Source organism: Nematolebias whitei, chromosome 21 (genome assembly GCF_014905685.2).
Source record: "Nematolebias whitei isolate Nwh7 chromosome 21, NemWhi1, whole genome shotgun sequence".
NCBI lineage: Eukaryota > Metazoa > Chordata > Actinopteri > Cyprinodontiformes > Rivulidae > Nematolebias > Nematolebias whitei.
Window position 1 is genome coordinate 10,211,984 of NC_056518.1, and position 18,117 is coordinate 10,230,100.

The 18,117-nt window shown below is 41.6% G+C and overlaps 2 protein-coding genes across 2 annotated transcripts in view; one reads left to right on the forward strand and one right to left on the reverse strand.

Annotated features, from left to right (window-relative positions):
• The window catches only part of lclat1 (lysocardiolipin acyltransferase 1), a 14,575-nt gene extending 6,889 nt beyond the window's left edge, over positions 1-7,686 (forward strand). Inside the window, exons 2-6 of the mRNA XM_037694575.1 lie at positions 1,215-1,382; positions 1,597-1,795; positions 3,875-4,021; positions 6,166-6,282; positions 7,020-7,686. Coding sequence (XP_037550503.1) covers positions 1,215-1,382; positions 1,597-1,795; positions 3,875-4,021; positions 6,166-6,282; positions 7,020-7,546 — 1,158 coding nt within the window. The 3' untranslated portion in view covers positions 7,547-7,686. The remainder of the gene's footprint in view (positions 1-1,214; positions 1,383-1,596; positions 1,796-3,874; positions 4,022-6,165; positions 6,283-7,019) is intronic.
• Positions 7,687-13,299: 5,613 nt separating this feature from the next.
• LOC119426960 (protein yippee-like 5) lies at positions 13,300-15,201 on the reverse strand. Its single transcript, XM_037694533.1, has 2 exons — positions 15,028-15,201; positions 13,300-14,912 (listed from the first exon to the last, which is right to left on the reverse strand). Exons 1-2 carry the CDS (start codon positions 15,166-15,168, stop codon positions 14,688-14,690), a joined length of 366 nt encoding a protein of 121 aa, XP_037550461.1. The 5' UTR covers positions 15,169-15,201; the 3' UTR covers positions 13,300-14,687.
• Positions 15,202-18,117: the final 2,916 nt, after the last annotated feature.

An 18,117-nucleotide genomic window follows, 5' to 3' on the forward strand; every position in this document is an offset into this window, starting at 1 on the left:
TAGCGGTGTGGTTCTGTTAGCAAAGTGGTTCTGTTAGCGGTGTGGTTCTGTTAGAGGTGTGGTTCTGTTAGCGGTGTGGTTCTGTTAGCGGTGTGGTTCTGTTAGCAGTGTGGTTCTGTTAGCGGTGTGGTTCTGTTAGCGGTGTGGTTCTGTTAGCGGTGTGGTTCTGTTAGAGGTGTGGTTCTGTTAGCGGTGTGGTTCTGTTAGCGGTGTGGTTCTGTTAGCGGTGTGGTTCTGTTAGCGGTGTGGTTCTGTTAGCAGCATGATGATGATAACGACCGCAGCAACCTATGATGACTGCCCTCCACATAATTAGCATTAGCCTGCTAATTTAAAATTTAATCAACGTGTTTTTAGAGTTGTGTTGTAATTTGCTTTAGTTTAAACTTTTATTTAAAATCTGTTATTTATAATTTGTCACCAACCCTAACTGCTATTAAGTATATCAATGAACTTGGTTAGAAATGTAAATACCTGTAATGAAACCATCAGTGCACTTGACTGCAGACTGCCATTTCTTTTAAAAAATAAATCCAAGTTATAAAATATTATTTTCGGACTATTTTGTTCTTTATATACAATGTTCTTATTGTCCAAATATGTTGCGTAAAAAAAAGTTATCAACATATATTATTAATGGAAAACAATATTTTTCCAGCTAAAGTTGTAGTTAATTCAACAAGGCCTCTTTTGTACATTTTCTGAGTACACTTCATAGTACTAGTAAAATGTTAGTGGATAAAACACCAACATTTTGCTTCAAAATACCAAGAAACCACATTTGATCTTGCTCGTCCAGTGAGCGTGCGCAGTAACGCCACAATCAAAGTTGATTATTGTCACGATGCGCCCACATTTTATCACCCACCATCAGATAAGTTCCCATATTTACATTCCATACTCAGAATGCTTGTCCTGGTTTTTCCACTGTGTGTGTGGAAAAGATGTCAAAAGAACACCAGAACAGCAGTCTTCATGGATAAAAATGTCTGTAATGTCATTAGTTGTGTTTTGCTGACAGTCTTTTAATTTGTTAGTTGCTGTTTAAACCAGGAAAACAAAGTCCGTGAACTGTAAATTCCCATGTCATTTGAACGAGTACCAGACTTTTACTGGCACTTCAGTTTTTGTCCTTTTTGTGTTAAAAAATAAATAAATTAGCATTAAGCTGTCTTTGATTTCTTCTCGAGCTCATTTTGTTTTCTCTCTTCCAGATGGCTGTGTCAGTGCGAGGCCTGTACTTTGTCACAACTCTATTTTTGGGTAGTTTCTTTGGGAGTATCTTCATGCTGGGTCCAGTGCTGCCACTCCTGCTGTTGTCTCCTGCCTGGTACCGCTGGCTCACTGATCGGATCGTTGCTACCTGGCTCACCCTGCCTGTGGTGTGTACACTATGACTTTATGTTTTTTCATTTAATTAGATCAGTTTTTGAAAAAAACTTTTTTTTTCTTGTCATAATCTCAATCTTTCCACCTTGTTTTTTTTTTTTTCTTTAAAAAATGTTCTTGGATTTGTTGTTTTTAATAAAACTTGTCTTTTTTCCCTAACCCTTCCCTTGTGCCTTCCCCTGCACTCGCTCTCTGTTTTCTCTGTAGTCGCTGCTGGAGCTGGTATTTGGGGTGAAGGTGGTGATTACAGGAGATGGCTTTATTCCTGGGGAGCGCAGCGTGATCATCATGAACCACCGCACCCGTCTGGACTGGATGTTTCTTTGGTGTTGTCTGCTCAGGTACAGCTACCTTCGTCTGGAAAAGGTCTGCCTCAAGGCTGCACTCAAGGCCGTCCCTGGCTTCGGTGTGTATACAGTGGGTGTCCTGCCCTTTTCCCCTCGTCCACACACAAACACATTCTTTGACACGTGCACAAAATAATGCCAGCTTTTCAGGGCATATCCAAAAACGTATAATTGCACAACAATTTGCAGCAAAATTCTTTAGTCCCTTGTTTCTGCAGTTCTTCAGAAGAGCCTGACTTTTTTAAGCAGTAGTTCTCTCGACCGTTTAGAGGTATTTTTAGATATTTTGTAGTAGACGTTAGCTACTTTTTTAAGTCCCTGTACCTGAATTTCTTCAAAGGAAAGTTTTTGGAATGTTAATCTATTTAACATGAGATTGTTATTCATTAAAGTGTAAAAACAGCTTCAGAACTCGAAGCACGAACTACCATAGGCTTGATATAAAGGCCTGTCACAATAAGCAATAAATCAATTAATCGCATGATAGATGAAAATTATCAACCTCATTTTCATTTATCGGCTTTATCGTTTCTTCGTGTCTCTCTCTTTCTACTGAAGACCCTGGATGACAAAAGGCTCAACTCCGGTGCTCTTCACTGACTCCTCCCTTTCTCTTTAAAATCCATTTTAACGATTGCGTTTTTGGATCGTTAAAAGTAGCTAAGCTGAGAAGCTAAGCTACGAGCTACGCTAACAGACCGACCTCGGGGAAAAAACCTCCGTCTTATCGAAGCTCCAAAATTCACAGTTGAAACCCGTGCCTTTGTGTAAAAAGTTGTTTTTCTCTGAGAAAAGAAGCTGAGAACTTGTTTGCTGATTTTTTATTAAAAGCTTTGTGTGACAAATGCTATGCTAAAGAGCTCACACCACACCGAGCAGCCGTCATTTTGAGAACCGAATTAAGGACGGAGAGACAGCCCATGTCGCGTCAAGGGGCCTCCCTCCCATTTTTGTTAGAGACACGCTGCTCGCTCCCTCACTTTCCATCCTTCAGTTCAAACAGTCTTATACTGCCATCTGGTGGTCGACAAAAGGTACTACACTCAAAAATTTAACCTACATTTCTTCTTAAATTTGACAGTAATGACTAATTATTGTAAACTTTCAAACAATATTACCGTTTATCGCAATAATTTCTGAGACAATTAATCGTCCAGCAAAATTTGTTATCATGACAGGCCTATTCATATATCAGAGAACTTAGCAAAGAACCTATTTTATGTCTTTGGACACTTTACTAAGGGTTAGTCAAAAAAACAAAATGTGTCCCCATTTTTTAAAATTGGTAGCACGGTGGATTAGTGGTTAGTACTGTTACCTCACAGCATAAAGGTCCCGGGTGCAATTCCCAGTTTGAACCTGGAGTCTTTCTGTGTGGTTTGCATGTTCTTCCTGTGTTTGCCTGGGTTTTCTCTGTTTCCTCCCACAGTCCAGAAGCATGAATGTGTAGGTTGCCTTCAGGCTCGGCTCCTTCCAAAGGAGACCTGTGATCTTAATGGGATTTTCCTGGTTAAGTAACTAAATGTAACAGTTTAACTTTAACAAAGTATTTTTAAACTAAAACGGGCACATCTAAAAAACTATTAGTAAAAAATGTCATATTTTGGTGTTCTCTGCAGCGCGTGCTTTCAAGGTTTTATGAGACGAGAACAAATGAAGCACATTGTCGTGCTTCAAATACTTTTTACAGGAAATGAACCATCACCAAAAGACTTACTGAACTGCATCATCCTTCAGTTGAACATTACTGGAGTTCAGGGTTTGTGCTTGGTGTCTTGGCCTGCATTATTTATGGATACAACAAAAGAATTAGAAACATGTTTCACCTTTTTGTTCTTTGATTTTAATATCAAAAAGACAGAAGATGCTTGTTAAATTGGTTCTTTGTTCTTTATAAATATTCCACTTGGCTTGTTTATTGCTTGACAAACTCTCATTTTGGGGTGGGTGGATGTTTGCTTCATCAGTGGTAAAATAAGTTAAAAGCAGCTACTTTCAAAAGAAAACTTGATAAGGTTGAATATGAAGTGTGTTTTTTTTTGCTAAGAACTTCAGGCTCAGTCGGCTTTGAAGTCTCTCCTGACCAGTTAAAGATAGAGTTACCAGTGACGTGTCATGATTTTACGTGCTCCTTGCAGGGTGGGCAATGCAGGTGGCCTGTTTCGTCTTTATTCAGCGTCGTTGGGAGGTGGACAAAGAACATTTGGAAAACATGCTGGACTACTTTTGTGACATCAGGGAGCCCCTGCAGCTGTTACTGTTTCCCGAGGGCACAGACCTCACTGGTGAGAAGTAAACAAAGTAAAAATGCACACATTTTAGGGACCATTTGTCTATTGTCCATCAGGGTGAGTGCTTGGTGAACTCTGCGTAGTGTTTAATAAACCGTTGTAGGGTGGATGTGTCTGAATACATTGACAAACACGACACGTTGTTTCGTCAAGATTTCCACATCACAGTTAAGGATTTCAGTTAGTCCACATTGTAATTGTCTTGTTTTATGGTCCTCCCTGTGCGTCTGTTTGCTTCCATGTCCACACATATTTGTGTTTAAGCCTCCTAAACCCAAAGGCTTAATTTGACACATGAAACCAGGACACATACACATTATGTTCTGGCATCCTACACAGAGGTTGTTGCGTTAAACACTCCCTAACACTTTATTGTGAAGGCTTACAGCAGACCTTTGTCTTGAGGATCATGTTCAGATAATATTAAACTTAAAACATGTACATGACTCAATGCTAAGCTTTTTGAATTAAATAAGACAACAATTAATAACTTTGAGAGCTTGTAGATTTTTGGATGAGAAATTTGATTGGTAATTGTAATGTTTTAGAAGCGCACCGCTCGGGGCAGCTGCGTGTTGGAGCAGCTCTGTTACTTTAATTCTGAGTTATTGCTTTTGAAAACTTTAATTCCTCTTTTTCTGGACGTAAATCACTTCTTTTTTTATGCATCAGTGGTCATCAGGTCATCTGGACAGTTTCTTTGTTGAGAGACGTTTCTCCCTCCATCCGAAGGGCTTCATCAGTCTGAGAAGTCCCAATCAAACGTGAGCATGAACCTTGATGTCTTGAACCACTTTGGCTGTGGCAGTTTGGGAGGAGTCGACGGGGGAGAGGACCCAGAAACCATCTGATCACCAGCAAACTGGTTGGTCCACTGTAGGAGTGTACTGCTTAGTGGGGTAAACAGTTTGTCTGACTTCTCAGACTGATGAAGCCCTTCAGATGGAGGGCTGTCCAGATGACCTGACTGAACATCGTTGGATGTTTTACCTGGATTACTGAGCATGAAGTTTCTTGATATTTTGGATTGGTTCCTCTGGTATCAGATGCTGTGCAGCTGGAAGGATTTTTACTGAAACTTTTTTTTAAGTTTTGGACATTTGTTATGATGCGTAACCATGACAACAAAGTGTTTTTTCACAACCGGGAACAGCTGATTAACATCTCAAAAGCTCAAATAATACATCAGCTACAGCCCCAAATCTCAAATGAGTTGAAAAGGAGGCGCCGTAGATGCATTCCCGTCTCCCTGCCGGCTGTGCTCGAGTGTCTGACCACTGAGATCCTGGAACTATCAGGAAACACGGCTCATGGCAGCAGAAGGACAGGATCTTCCCCTGGCACCTGCAGCCAGCTGTCCACAGCAACAAGGAGCTCGGCAGGCTGCTGGGAGGAGTTCTGCCACTGCCCGGAGGAACCGGGAGGTCAGCTGAGTGTGGGTGGACGGATCGGACAGCACCTGCGGCCAGTTTCTTCTGATTCGCTGTGGGACGGACCTTTACAAGAGATCCTTCCTGCCCTCAGCATCTATAACATCTCTTAATGAAACGAGGACAACGAGTTACAACAACATTTAATTTCCCTTTGGGATTAATAAAGTATTTTTGAATTGAATTGAATTTTGTAATAGTTACTGATTAGTCTAATGAAGTTTAAAAAATGTGGTTGTACAAAAATAGAATAATTAGTTTATTGCGTTCAGCTTTAAAAGAGATAAAATGCTACACAAGGGCGGCTGTGGCTGAGTGGTTAGAGCAGTCGTCCTCCAATGCAAGAGTTGGGGGTTCGAATCCACCAGCAGTCACATGTCGAAGTGTCACTGGGCAAGACACTGAACCCCTCACTGCCTTCGATGTGTCCCATCGGTGTATGAATGTGATAAAGCTCTGATTAGTCTCTTTAGAATGATTTGTTCAATGAGCTTTGTAGAGATCTAGTATAGAGCTGTATGAATGGATAAATGAGGCACAGATTGCTGTAAAGAGCTTTGAGTATCTTCACAAGATAGAAAGGTGCTATATAAGTACAGTCCATTTACCATTACACATCCAGTGTGTGTAAAATGACAAAACACTACATGTACATGAGCGTGTCGTTGCCTGAGGTTTATTTTGTGTTTATTTTACTCTCCCCTGCAGAAAATACACGAGCGAAGAGCGATGCGTTTGCTGTAAAGAACAATTTGCCAAAGATGGAGTATGTTCTTCATCCTCGCACCACCGGATTCACCTTCATTGTGAACCGACTACGAAAAGGTCAGGATGATCCACATGAGCAGCTTCTAGAGTTATGTAAAGTCTATGTTCATCATAACAGTCCATTTACAGTTAGTCTGCGGTCCGGCAGCAGACACGTGCACTTTTCATGACTTATGTTTGCCCAAATGAAATTTAACATGCCACAAAATAATCCTGCCATCACTGTGGAAATATTTCATCAGCAAAACCAACAGACAAATTATACCTTAAAGTGTTCACTTTGTATTTATAGGTCATGGCTGATACCTGTTATTCTTTTAAGCCCTAAACTTGTGCTTCATCTCCCTGTAACTCATATTACAGTATGAGCTCATTCTGGCAGCCCTCCAGGGGTTTTAAATGCCACATCTGTCTCACCCTCGCTCACCCTGTTTGCTGATGATGGTGCAAACACTCCATGCAGGTGTTGTGATGTCATAGGCTGTAGCTTATCCTGCTCCTCTCGCTGCTCCACTGACTGACATGATGTGCACGTTGTCTTTATCTGGCTCTTCTGTGCCCCTTTCGTTTATTTTACCAGGACAGAGCTAAGCTGTGCAGGAGCTGGCTCTGGCAGGTGTCACCCTGTATTTGGATATTTTATTTGGCGCTCTCTGTTTGTTGTAAAGGCAGCAGAGCTCAGTTATTTTGCATGAATAATTACGGTAGTGGTAAATATTGTTCTTTATGCTTAAAAATAATTTCTATTAATCGAACATTTTTTCCTTGATTTTAAATTGTGTGTCTTTTTCTAGGTGATAACTTGGATGCCGTCCATGACATCACAGTGGCATACCCCAAGAACATCCCTCAGACAGAACGCCACCTCATAATGGGACAATTCCCCCGTGAAATCCACTTTCATGTCCGCCGCTATCCAGTCTCTGCTCTCCCAACCTCATCTTCTGACTTAGAGTCTTGGTGTCAGCAACGTTGGGCTGAGAAAGAGATCCGTCTGCGGGACTTCTACTCAGGCCAGCCCAGAGCCTTTGACAGGGACGGTGTTGCACGTGTGCCACCTTGTAAGTCGGAGCTGCGAGTGGCTCTGATCAAAGCTGCCTCGCTGCTGTACTGGAGCAGCTTCATTGCTCTGTGTTTCACTGGCCTGTGGCTCTGGGGCTCTTTCAGGCTCTTTGCTCTGGTTATGATTGGAGTTTACATGGCCCAGCTGAAGCTGTTTGGTGGGCTGGAACTGCTGGAGATGGCTTGCCATCGATATTGGAGGTCCATGGGTGCAGATGGGCGTGAGAAAAACAAGGTGCTAGATGGAAAGATACAGTAGAAATGAAAAACTGTTATGACTGTAAAACATATTTGCACTTAAAACCAGCAAGGACACTTGGTAGATTTGGTCTGTTGTGTTTTGTATGAGGCTTATGGGCTCTTTTTGAGAAAATGAAGAAGTCGCATCTTAGTGAGTAACAAGGTAGCTTTCTGAGTGCATGCAAGGCTTCAGTGGAAAGCTTTCTATTAAAAAGGAATAAGTACTTTTATCCTTGCTAGATTCAAGGATGACGTCACCTCTGATGTTTCACTGTATGTTTTTATTTCTCTTCTTGCACAAATACAGCTACTAAATTAAGTTTTAGTACAGTTTTATCAATTTTACATTATTCTTGTTTAATATGTGTATGCTGAATGAATTGCCTTTGGTTTTATATCATAAATGGATCAGAGCCATAATTCAGACCATGTGATGACTTGACTCCACTTGTATAATGTCACGTTTTGCCCTAGGAATTATGTAAGAAATATACAGGGATTTGCCGTACGCGTATGTATGTATTGTGGTTTACCTTTTATCAGGTCCACTTTGCTTTTTAAACCAAATTAAAACCTTAGCTTTTTCAGTTTGTGCTCATCAAGATTCTCAGTCATCCAGAACATAGCAAGAAAAAACAAACGAAAATTAATGAAACGGAACAACTAGACCAGGGGTGCCCAGACTTTTTCAGCATGCGAGCTCCTTTTAAAATGACCAAGTCAAAGTGATCTACCTGCTGTAAGACCCAGGTTACAGAGACCAACCTCTGGAAACTTTAGTGTTTTTACAATGTTTATCGGGGGTAGTAAACAGAAAATGAGCGGGTTTACACAAAAACGCTATGGTTTCCTTGCCAGTCGGGTTGCCAGATAAGAAATTATGAACTCTAGTACTGTGGCTTTAAAATGATAGTGTTTTGACCTAAACGGTCATATCTGCTGAGTAAAGATATTCTAAGATGAGGTGTGTGCTGTGTTTGTTGAACATGTGCACAGAAAAGGAGGGGGTAAATAAAACATTTTAATTTATCTGGCAACCCTGAGTCCAGCTCAGCTGCATTCATTGCGCATGCAGCGTCTGCATGATCACAGTTACTGGTGAATACACCAACGCCTCTTTGGACGAAAAAGAGTGAGAGGATGAGGGCTGTCGTGTAAATGGATCCTCAGACCGGCTGCCCCGTCTGTCAGTCAAGTGACAAATTTCATAGATGGACGAGAGGCTGACGTCTGGTTTTAATGCCGTCTACCCATAATACCTTTGTGATCAACTGGTAGATTGTGATCGATTTATTGGGCACCCCTGAACTAGACAGTTATTATGGTCTTTGCCTTCTGAGCCAGGTAAACAAGACTCTAATGACTCTCTCAACAGAGACCCACAGCTTAAAGCTTGGAACTGTGAGCACAGAAAGCTCAACTCAAAGATGGGCTGCGAAGCAGAACGTCTTGAACTACAAAACAAAAGTCCACTTGTATTTTTTTTATTTGGTCCTACAAGTTGGCCTGCTGTTTGTCATTTGTCAAGAAGATTTAGCACAAAAAGCCAAAGTTGAGACAATATGTACCAAAATGTAAAAAAAACAAAGTAATCAAACAAATTTTTTTGTTGTCAGGGAGAAAAAGCTGCTACACCACTGGCAAAGCTGATTTACTATAAAACTCAAGATTTACATGAATGGCTGTAAAAGCAGATGAGCTGTGTGTACTTTGAGAACAAAGTGTCGCCTCGTCGAGACAGGATTTTGATGGAAGAACGTCCTGTTGAGACAACATCACCCTTCAGTGTGCAGGGTGGCACAGCAAGCCAGACTTGGAGTGGAAAACTGGCCCTGAAGTCAGCCTAATCCAACAAAATGCCCACCTCTCCCCACGGCTCTCCTGACTGGCACCAGTGTGCCTGCTATGTTCAATTATCGAGTGACAGCTGAGAAAGCTTTGGCACTTAGGCCAAAAATGGACAAATGAACAACGGTTTGAAGCAGTGCTTCAACTGCACTCTTAGATCGCTCCTAATTTTATTTTGAATCGCATTAATCCATTAGTAAATGACCATTGTCTTGGTTTATAGCAGTTTCTGTGCAATGTGTGATATCCAACCACGTCAGCCTCCACTTGTGGGACTAGTCTGTCACAATCCACACAGCAGAAGTGTCTTCAGTGTATACAGCTCTGCAGCTCCCGTTGTTCATGTGTAAAGAATGGGTTCCAGTCACTGTGATGCAGCTGTATGAACAGTTTTATTATGTGCATGTAGACTTTTACACAGTCTGTTTCTTCAAATTGTTTAAACTCTCAAATGAACCACACTTTCCATGCAGATGTTTTTCTGTTGTGTTGAGTTGTTCAAATGCAGATGCTGGACTTCAGTGAGGTCACAGTCCTCAGGTAAACGATGTGGACACGTTTTAAACACTCCATAAGGAAGGTATACAATGTGTGTGTGAGTGTCAATACGTCTGATGTCACCTCATTAAAGTCTCCTTTAATTAGATTTTTGTTCTTTCGTGTTTTGGGCTGTTCAGGAAACGAACACGGAGTCTCATGGTGAAGGACACCGTAGGTCATTTCACAATCAGGATGAGCTTTATTATCATTACACTGAAGTACAGTGTACATTTAAGACGTCAATAAAACTCTGCCAGCAAGAACATTTATAGACGTTACATCTACATTCGATGATGAGATGGTGAGATTTGTCCATGAAGCACTTCCAGGTAGCTCCATAGTCCTGATAAGATGTTGGTGTCAGCTCTGATAAGCGTTCACAGAAGTTCTTGGGGGACGGATAGAGCAGAGCCTTCTTAGTTTACACATATCCCAGGAGAAATGTGATAAGTTGGTCTACTTCAAGGCCGAACAGGGGAGTCAGATTCAGATAAGCCACAGATGTTCTTTTTTTTCAGGCAGACTGTTGTTTCTCGTCAGCCTTGAGTTCTGCTGGTACTTTGGACATCCAAAAAAGACAGATTTGTGGACATTCCACTGGTTCGTGCTTATTAGCTCCCTGCAAGGTCGTCCCCAACTTGCTGGCGAGTCCTAGAAGCCACAAGTGGCCTACGATTCTCATAAATGCTCCATCTTACGTTTGAGCTCGTAAATCAGCTGAGTCTGAGTGTTCGAAGCACAAACCAAACCTTCACACAAGGTTGGCAGCTTTGCCATGGCTGGAACTGCCGCCGCCGTCTTCTTTAAGAGCCGATAACCTCCAATGGTGCCAAAAAGCAGAAACCGTGCCATCATAAGTCCAGTGGTATAATCCATGATGTACCCTGCTGCGTGAGCCTCAGCAGAGCATGAGGGTTCTCCAGGACTCTGTCGTTTGGTTGAAAATTTTGTATCGGTTGCGTTGAACGTCCTGCTGACCAGATCCATGACTAGCAGGTTAAGCTGTAGCACATACACAGCTAAAATAGCCTAATTAGCTTTTGTGCCCTGTTTGACTAGAGCTGTATTTTCTTTACTCAACACTTTTTCAACGATAGTGTTGTTTTGCCAACGCTGACACTTTGATCAGCTGCAGGTTGTCTCGTGTAACATCCAGGCAGCCCTTTTAATCCAGAAAGTTCTTGAATAATGGCTACATCGCAGCGAATGGGTAAACAAGTCCTTGAACATTTAGATTACACAACACACACACTATAGTTTGCCTTGCCTGTTTTACACACACACATCTACCACCGGCAGCCAAAAAGGTCAGGAGCTTTGAAGGTGAAGTGCAGTCGCCATAGTAACTCGTGTTGACTCCCATGTCTCCTGGCAACGGGATGTGGAATGATGTCAATGGAAAGCATGCTATTTTCAACTGGTGACAGAATGATGTCATTCTTTTGTGTGTGTGAAGAGAAAGGGAGAAGTTTTATTCTACATATTGGGGTTGGTGACAATCAGGAAAATAAGAAAAGGGAGAGGATTAACTAAAATCGCTGCCAGGGGAGGGTGAATCATGTCAATCAAGTGCAATCTTCTATTTTTACTTCCCTTCTAACGTTCTCAGCATCTAAATGTTTGCTCAGAGATCTGACAGTGGGTGGAAGGAAGACTAAATCCACTCTTAAGATGTGAGAGAGCATCGCTTTACTGGTGTTTTTACTGGACTATAAAGCAAAAGTCTGTGAGGTATGGTCTTTGAATTAAAAGCATTAGTCTGTAGTCTTCAGGGAACCTCATTGTCTTACTTCCTGTCCAGGTACATCTTGTACGTGTCCGAGACGGAGGAAACTTAGTTTTGTGAACATGCACAGTCACGTACTGTCCTGCAAAGATCTGAGCGATGTCTGCTCAGGTTGGTGTAGTCCAACAGGACCAACAAGGCGGCGTAATTACCTCTGTCTGGACACATAAAACAGACACTTCTGGGGTTACACCGGGGCAGGCACCAGGACTGTAGCACTGAGGTCACTGGAAAACCTTTCCTCGCCTGTAGCCACAAGTGGCATTTAAATGGCACAAGTGTGAGTCATAAATTCATCAATATTCTCAATCCATACGTGCTCTCCGTCTCTCCAAAGAGAGGCTGCAACCAGAGCAGTTTGATTTCAAGAAGCCCAATACGTGTGTGGGCTAAGTTTAGCCCTGAGTGATGACTGTAAGGTGCCTCCAGGAGCGAGTGCAGGAAAGCAGGCCTGTTGTTGGCTCCTCCAGTGACACAGCCTCTCACACGCCAAGAAGTACAAGAAAGACAGCTTCCAGCAGCATCAGGGCTATAAATAACTCCAGCAGCACCGCAATATTAGTGGGCGGATTAGGAGTGAGTCATCACTTCATATTTTTAAACCTAATGTATTCATATCTAGTTGTGGTTGATTCATAGTGAGTGTTGTATAGTTTGGGTTTAAAAAAAAAACTTCTTGTTCACTTCTGCGTTTGTGTTTTATTCTTTCCATTTCTGGTTGTAGACTGACCAGCATTTGCTGCAAATAATTCATGACGTTTCGTTTCACCTGCTCCAGGGAATGACATCAACATGATGTGCATGAAAACTACAGATACTGAAGCAGGTGACGTCAGAGGCAGGACAAGCTTTCAGCTTCAGCAGCATTTCAAGAGGAACACTGCATCTGTTAGTATTCTGCTGCCATCTACAGGTCCACGCTTTGGTCACAATGACTTGATCCCAACATCATCATCATCATCATCTCAAAGTCTGATCCAAATGTAAAGAAGTGACACTGCATGAGGTGCCGTTTGTAAAGTTACACAGTTGGAAATTAACAGCAATATTTTGGTTTATTTAGCCTTTAATAATAAGAAAAAGTTTTTATTAGTCATAGTTCCACCATATTATTCATGCATTTATAAATGTCATAGTTCCAAACTAAATATTTAACTTGCAAGTTAAGTATTTAGTTTGTTCACTAAATGTATAACTTGTAAATTAAATATTTAGCTTGGAACTATGACGTTTATAAATGTAAGAATAATATGGTGAAACATAACTGATTAAAAAAACACTTTTTCTTATTTAAAGGGTAAATAAACCAAAATATTGCTGTTAATTTCTGAGTGTGTAACTTTACAAACGGCACCTCGTAACACCGTCTCTGGAGTCGATGCTAAAAGTAAAAGCAGACGTAGCAAGACAACATTTTTTTATTTAGAAATCACGTCAGAGAAATAAATTCCAGGAGCTACAGAAGTTCGTTTACATGTTCAAATCATGAAAAAGCTAAATATCGAGATAAATGTTTCAAACAGCACTCGTATAATGTGAACCAAATAAAAACGTACGAATAAAACGCTAAAAATTTTAACTAACTGATTTCACCGCGCTGACTTTGGAAGTCAATGTCTGTAAGCATTTATCTATTCCTTCACAAAAGAGTAAATTATAAAAAAGTATTGGTGAAGGCTGCACCTTTGGGTGAAACATGCGTTCATGGCATGTTCTGCCACAGAGCTCTGCTGCAATTCAAGTACAGGGTTCTCCTCACCGTCACAAGAACCACCTCTTTTTTTACTGGTTATTAGAGAAAACTGAGAGTCTGGTTAATTCCAAGGACAAAGGCTTGACTTTTAAGAAAAGTGCCCCATTAAAGCTCGCCTGGCTTCAGCCATGTGATGACACAACACGCCTCAGGCTGTAGATTATATAAAGAGTGGGCTGCCGTGGTAAAAGCAGTTCACTAATTTAAACAAGGATCACCGTTTCCTGCAGGTCAAATATGTTGTTCTTCTACTTTGGTGGAATATGAAGTTACTTTGAAATACAATCCACTCCAGTCCACGAGCGCGCAGACTGCCAGAGAGGGTTCCCCTCACGTTTCAGACACACAGCCTCCAGGACACTTTGAGTGAGACACGTAGATCTTCACACGACGCACAGATCCGTGGTAACAGCTGCGGACTGGTATAAGTGCGTTCACGTATGGAACTGTACTGGATGAGATCACCTCCACGCTATGAATGGGTTGTACGGGGAAAATTAGGCCATTTTCTGTACATTTCAAGAACGTCAAAACCAGTCAACGCTGACACATATGAGCAAGATAAAGAAAGAGCTTAAAGCACTACAACAAATAGTCAAAGTGTGACATCATTCTGTGCGGTCGTCAGTGTATCTTATGAACGAGGACAGATTCTAAACTGTACTACATTCATTTAAATCTGCAGGAGAAAAAAACATTAATCCAGAATAAAGAAGTGTCTTCGATGCATTCATTAACCAGTGACAAGTGTACTGAGAACAAATACACAACACAGGAGCACAAATACTAGCAAAGCAATACGTTAACTTAGCAGACATGGATCATACTCAGAAGTAGCACTTCTACTCATCTAGATGAAACAAGGTGATGATTTTAAACCTGATACCATCCACGAAGGAGTTACCATGAAAGCGTGGAGTGTTCTTGTGCAGGTTTGGTGATAAATCAGTGTGATCTTGCGTGGACACTCCCTAACAATGTTCACAGCTGTGTTGGGCAGGACTGCACAGTGATGCATAAATGAGGGACTATTTTTTGGGGAAGCCTATACAGCAAGAACAGATCCAGCACGTTATTCTTATAATCGCCGGTCCAAGGTCATATGCTGGAGACGAGGAAGGAGGCGTGCGGGGGTTGAAGTGAAAACTTCACTGGCCACTGAGTCTGCAGGTGGTGATGCACAGCACAGAGGCGGAGGGGTCAAAGGAGAGGGAGAGAGCACATGTCCAACACTCATGAGTTGTCAGAGGGGACGTGCTCTTCAAAGCCCTCACTCTCCCTAACCAGCGCTCTCTCCAGGATGACACGTCCCTCTTTGTACCGCTGACTGTCCTCCGTAGCGAACTCATAGATCCAGCCCAACTTGCTGTTGCAGTTCTTGCAGCTGACATCCCTCACCATGTGCCTGCCGGTGAGCATCACTCTGTCCTGAACTTCGCTGTACTGGAGGTTCACCACCTGTGGACGCGAGACAGAACCATGACACTTTTTCCGAAGCGTGCAACGTGAATATGTGCACACCGTAGGGTTGGGGAGAGCATGTAACTGCTGGTGGCTTCACACTTCACCGTACCTTATTGAAAAGGAAAGCTCTGCCTGTGGCTCCTGTGAACCGTGTGGAGATGAGCTCAGAGCGGTTGGTCAGAATGGTGTCGCAGTTAGCGCAGGAGAAGAGGCGAGTCCCACCGATGTGGTCCAGGAAAATACGTCCCATCGTCTCACCGGTGGAGTTACAGAGCTGTTCTCACAACCTGAAAGGAAAAAAAGACTTGCAAATTACTGTTTGAAATTTAAACTACTTTAACGGTAGTTACAAAAGCCTCACACCTGAACATATCATGGCTAAGTAAAAATACAATTCAAAGAATAAATACATTTGTAAACTCTGAAAGGCTTTGAAATACTATTAATGGTGCCATCACTTAATGGTTGTTTGTCTCGTTTGTCTCTATGTGTCCCTGTGATGGACTTGCGACCCGTCCAGGGTGTCCCCCGCCCCTCACACAGTGATTGCTGGACATGGGCACCGGCGAACCCCGTGACCCAAAAATGGAAGAAGCGGGTAAAGATAATGGATGGATGGATGGATGGATGGATGGATGGATGGATGGATGGATGAGTGCCATCACTGAAGTTATGAGACCAAATTCAGTCGCAGTGTTTTTCAAAGTGGGGGCCGTCAGGGGGCGCTGGGCCTCAGAAAGCTGGAGAGGAGAATATTTTTTAAAAGCAAAAATAAAGTAATGATAATAATAAAAATTGTACACAAGAGCAATCTGTATCTGTTGTTTCCAGATAAACACACTTGAGAGAAGTTATATTTCTTTAGTTTTGTTCTTCTGGTCAACAGTTTGTTGAAAAGTTGTGTTTTCGGTGGGAATATGTTTAAAACATGTTGGTTAAAAACATTTTATGCTCAGCAGCTGTAATAATTAATTGAATATAGTGAATAAAAGTTAAAATGTTCTAAAAGTTGATGTTTCTTTACATGTTTTGTAGCATTGTTTGTGGGTTTGTGTGTGGGGGGGGGGGGCACGTCAGGGAAAAGTTTGTGAACCCCTGATTTAGGAAATCAAAGATAAAAACTGTTTATGTCAAGCTTTCAGTCACAAGGAAGAAAAGGTTTAGCAAATATTTTTACTCTTTTTTTAATTCACTGTCGGCTAGGATTAAATGAAAAGGTCCAATAAGGAAAGCACACGTCAAAACAAAAGCATTGATTTCATTTTAAACTTCAACGTTGTTGGTTTTACTGCTCATTTTGTAGCTACAGGGATCAAAGAGTCCAACAATCTGACCATTGATAATGTGGAGCGTGACATCTTGTTTATTCTTGTACCAGTACTCAGATTTGTTAATACTTTGTCTCTAGCATGGCCCCTCGTCTCACACCATTAACACATGCAGATGTTTTCAGAAACGCCACATGTTGGTTGTTGACCGGTGATGTAATCAGTAAAACTGTTTAGTTTTGTATCATGAATTATTTCAGCCTGAATATTTTTGCCCGACTGATGGAAACTCACAACAATCAGTGCAAGTCAAATAAATTCATCCCACTGTTTTAGCAAGTGCATTTTTAATAAATACAGCTAATAATCAAATATTTTTGCTGCTTTCATTCGATCAGTTCTGTACATATTTGAGTTTAGAGGTCGACCAGTATGATTTTCAAGGCTGATACTGTTTTTTTTTTGTTGTTTTTTTAAATCAGGTTAGCCAATGTTCGACACACAACAATAACTGCTGCTGCTTCATTTTCCACCTTGGTAACTGATTAATTACATGCAGGACCGACTGGCAATTATCTGTTTATTTAAATTAGTCTTGTTTTTTATTAAACCTTTATTTATACAGGATTGTCTCACTGAGTCACGAGGACTCATTTACAAGAGAGACCTGTTTAAATAATCAGTCTATTTGTATTTGGGCTGTAAAATTAATATTTTTTTCTATTATGATAAAATTGAGAACTAAATACTGACAATAAGACAAACATAAAATGCCAATAAAGTAAGAATAAAAATATTAAAACTACATTAAGGTTGACTTGTGATTTTAGAACGAGAAAAACAGAAGAAAATACAAGAAGATAAAACCTATAATTCGGGGAGTGATGGTGCAGAGGTTAGAGAAGGTGGGCCTGTGATCGGAAGGTCGTCGGTTCGACTCCCAGGACCAACGACATCAAAACGTGGGTGGGAAAGGTGGAACACCCACACCTGCCTCTACCCTGGGCCCATGAGCAAGACCCTTAACCCCCACCATCTGCTCCCAAACTTCTCCTTTGAAAATGAATCCTCATAACTCAATGAGACTACCTGTATAAGGTTAAATTAATTAAATAGCATCACAGGTACATTCACTGAACACAACCTGGAGGTGCTCTCATGAGCTTTGTGTTGTTATTCAACCTGACACAGTTTATCAGTGCCTCCATGTTCCTCACAGAACTGTCATGACTGCAATGACAGCTGGGCTTTCAGCAGAGCCACAACAACAAAGACACCAAAGCAACAGCTCTTTTTCACACTGAAGCCCTGCCTTTAGCTGGATGTGGTGCTAACCAGAGAGGCTTGGTGATCAGTCAACCTCTTGTTGAATCAGTCAGAAGTGAAAGAAACAAACGTCAGGTTAGCTGCTCAGCTAACAGCAACAACAGGCTAAACTGGGAAATACAACTGAACACATTTCAGGCTCTTACCTTGTTTGAAAAGGAGTTTAATTAAACAGAATATGTTCGTTTAGCGGCGGTGTCACCAAATGTTGGATCTGTTTTTTCAACCCCAGTGTTGTGGTTTTGCCGTCGCGGCTTTGTTTTCCTCTTTCAGCTGTTCTCTGCGTCGAGCTCCGAGCTGGTATCAACATCCGGTGATGACGTAGCGGCTCCTGCTGCAGAGACGCGCGTGGCTGTTCCAGTCCTGCGCGAGGCGCAATAAGCGTGAATGTGTTTTTTTTTTAGGAGTTCATGGCAAACAGAAAACACATGTACATTGTTTAACCTGGGCATAAAAGCAGAAGCAGCTTGCAGGTGCCAGCGGACTCAGGTGACAAAACACAATTCAATATGAAACAAATAATTTAATAAAATAGTTCCTGCACAGTTTGTATTTAGGTGTGTTATTCCTGGGACAAACACTCGTTGACCAAATAAATAAATGAC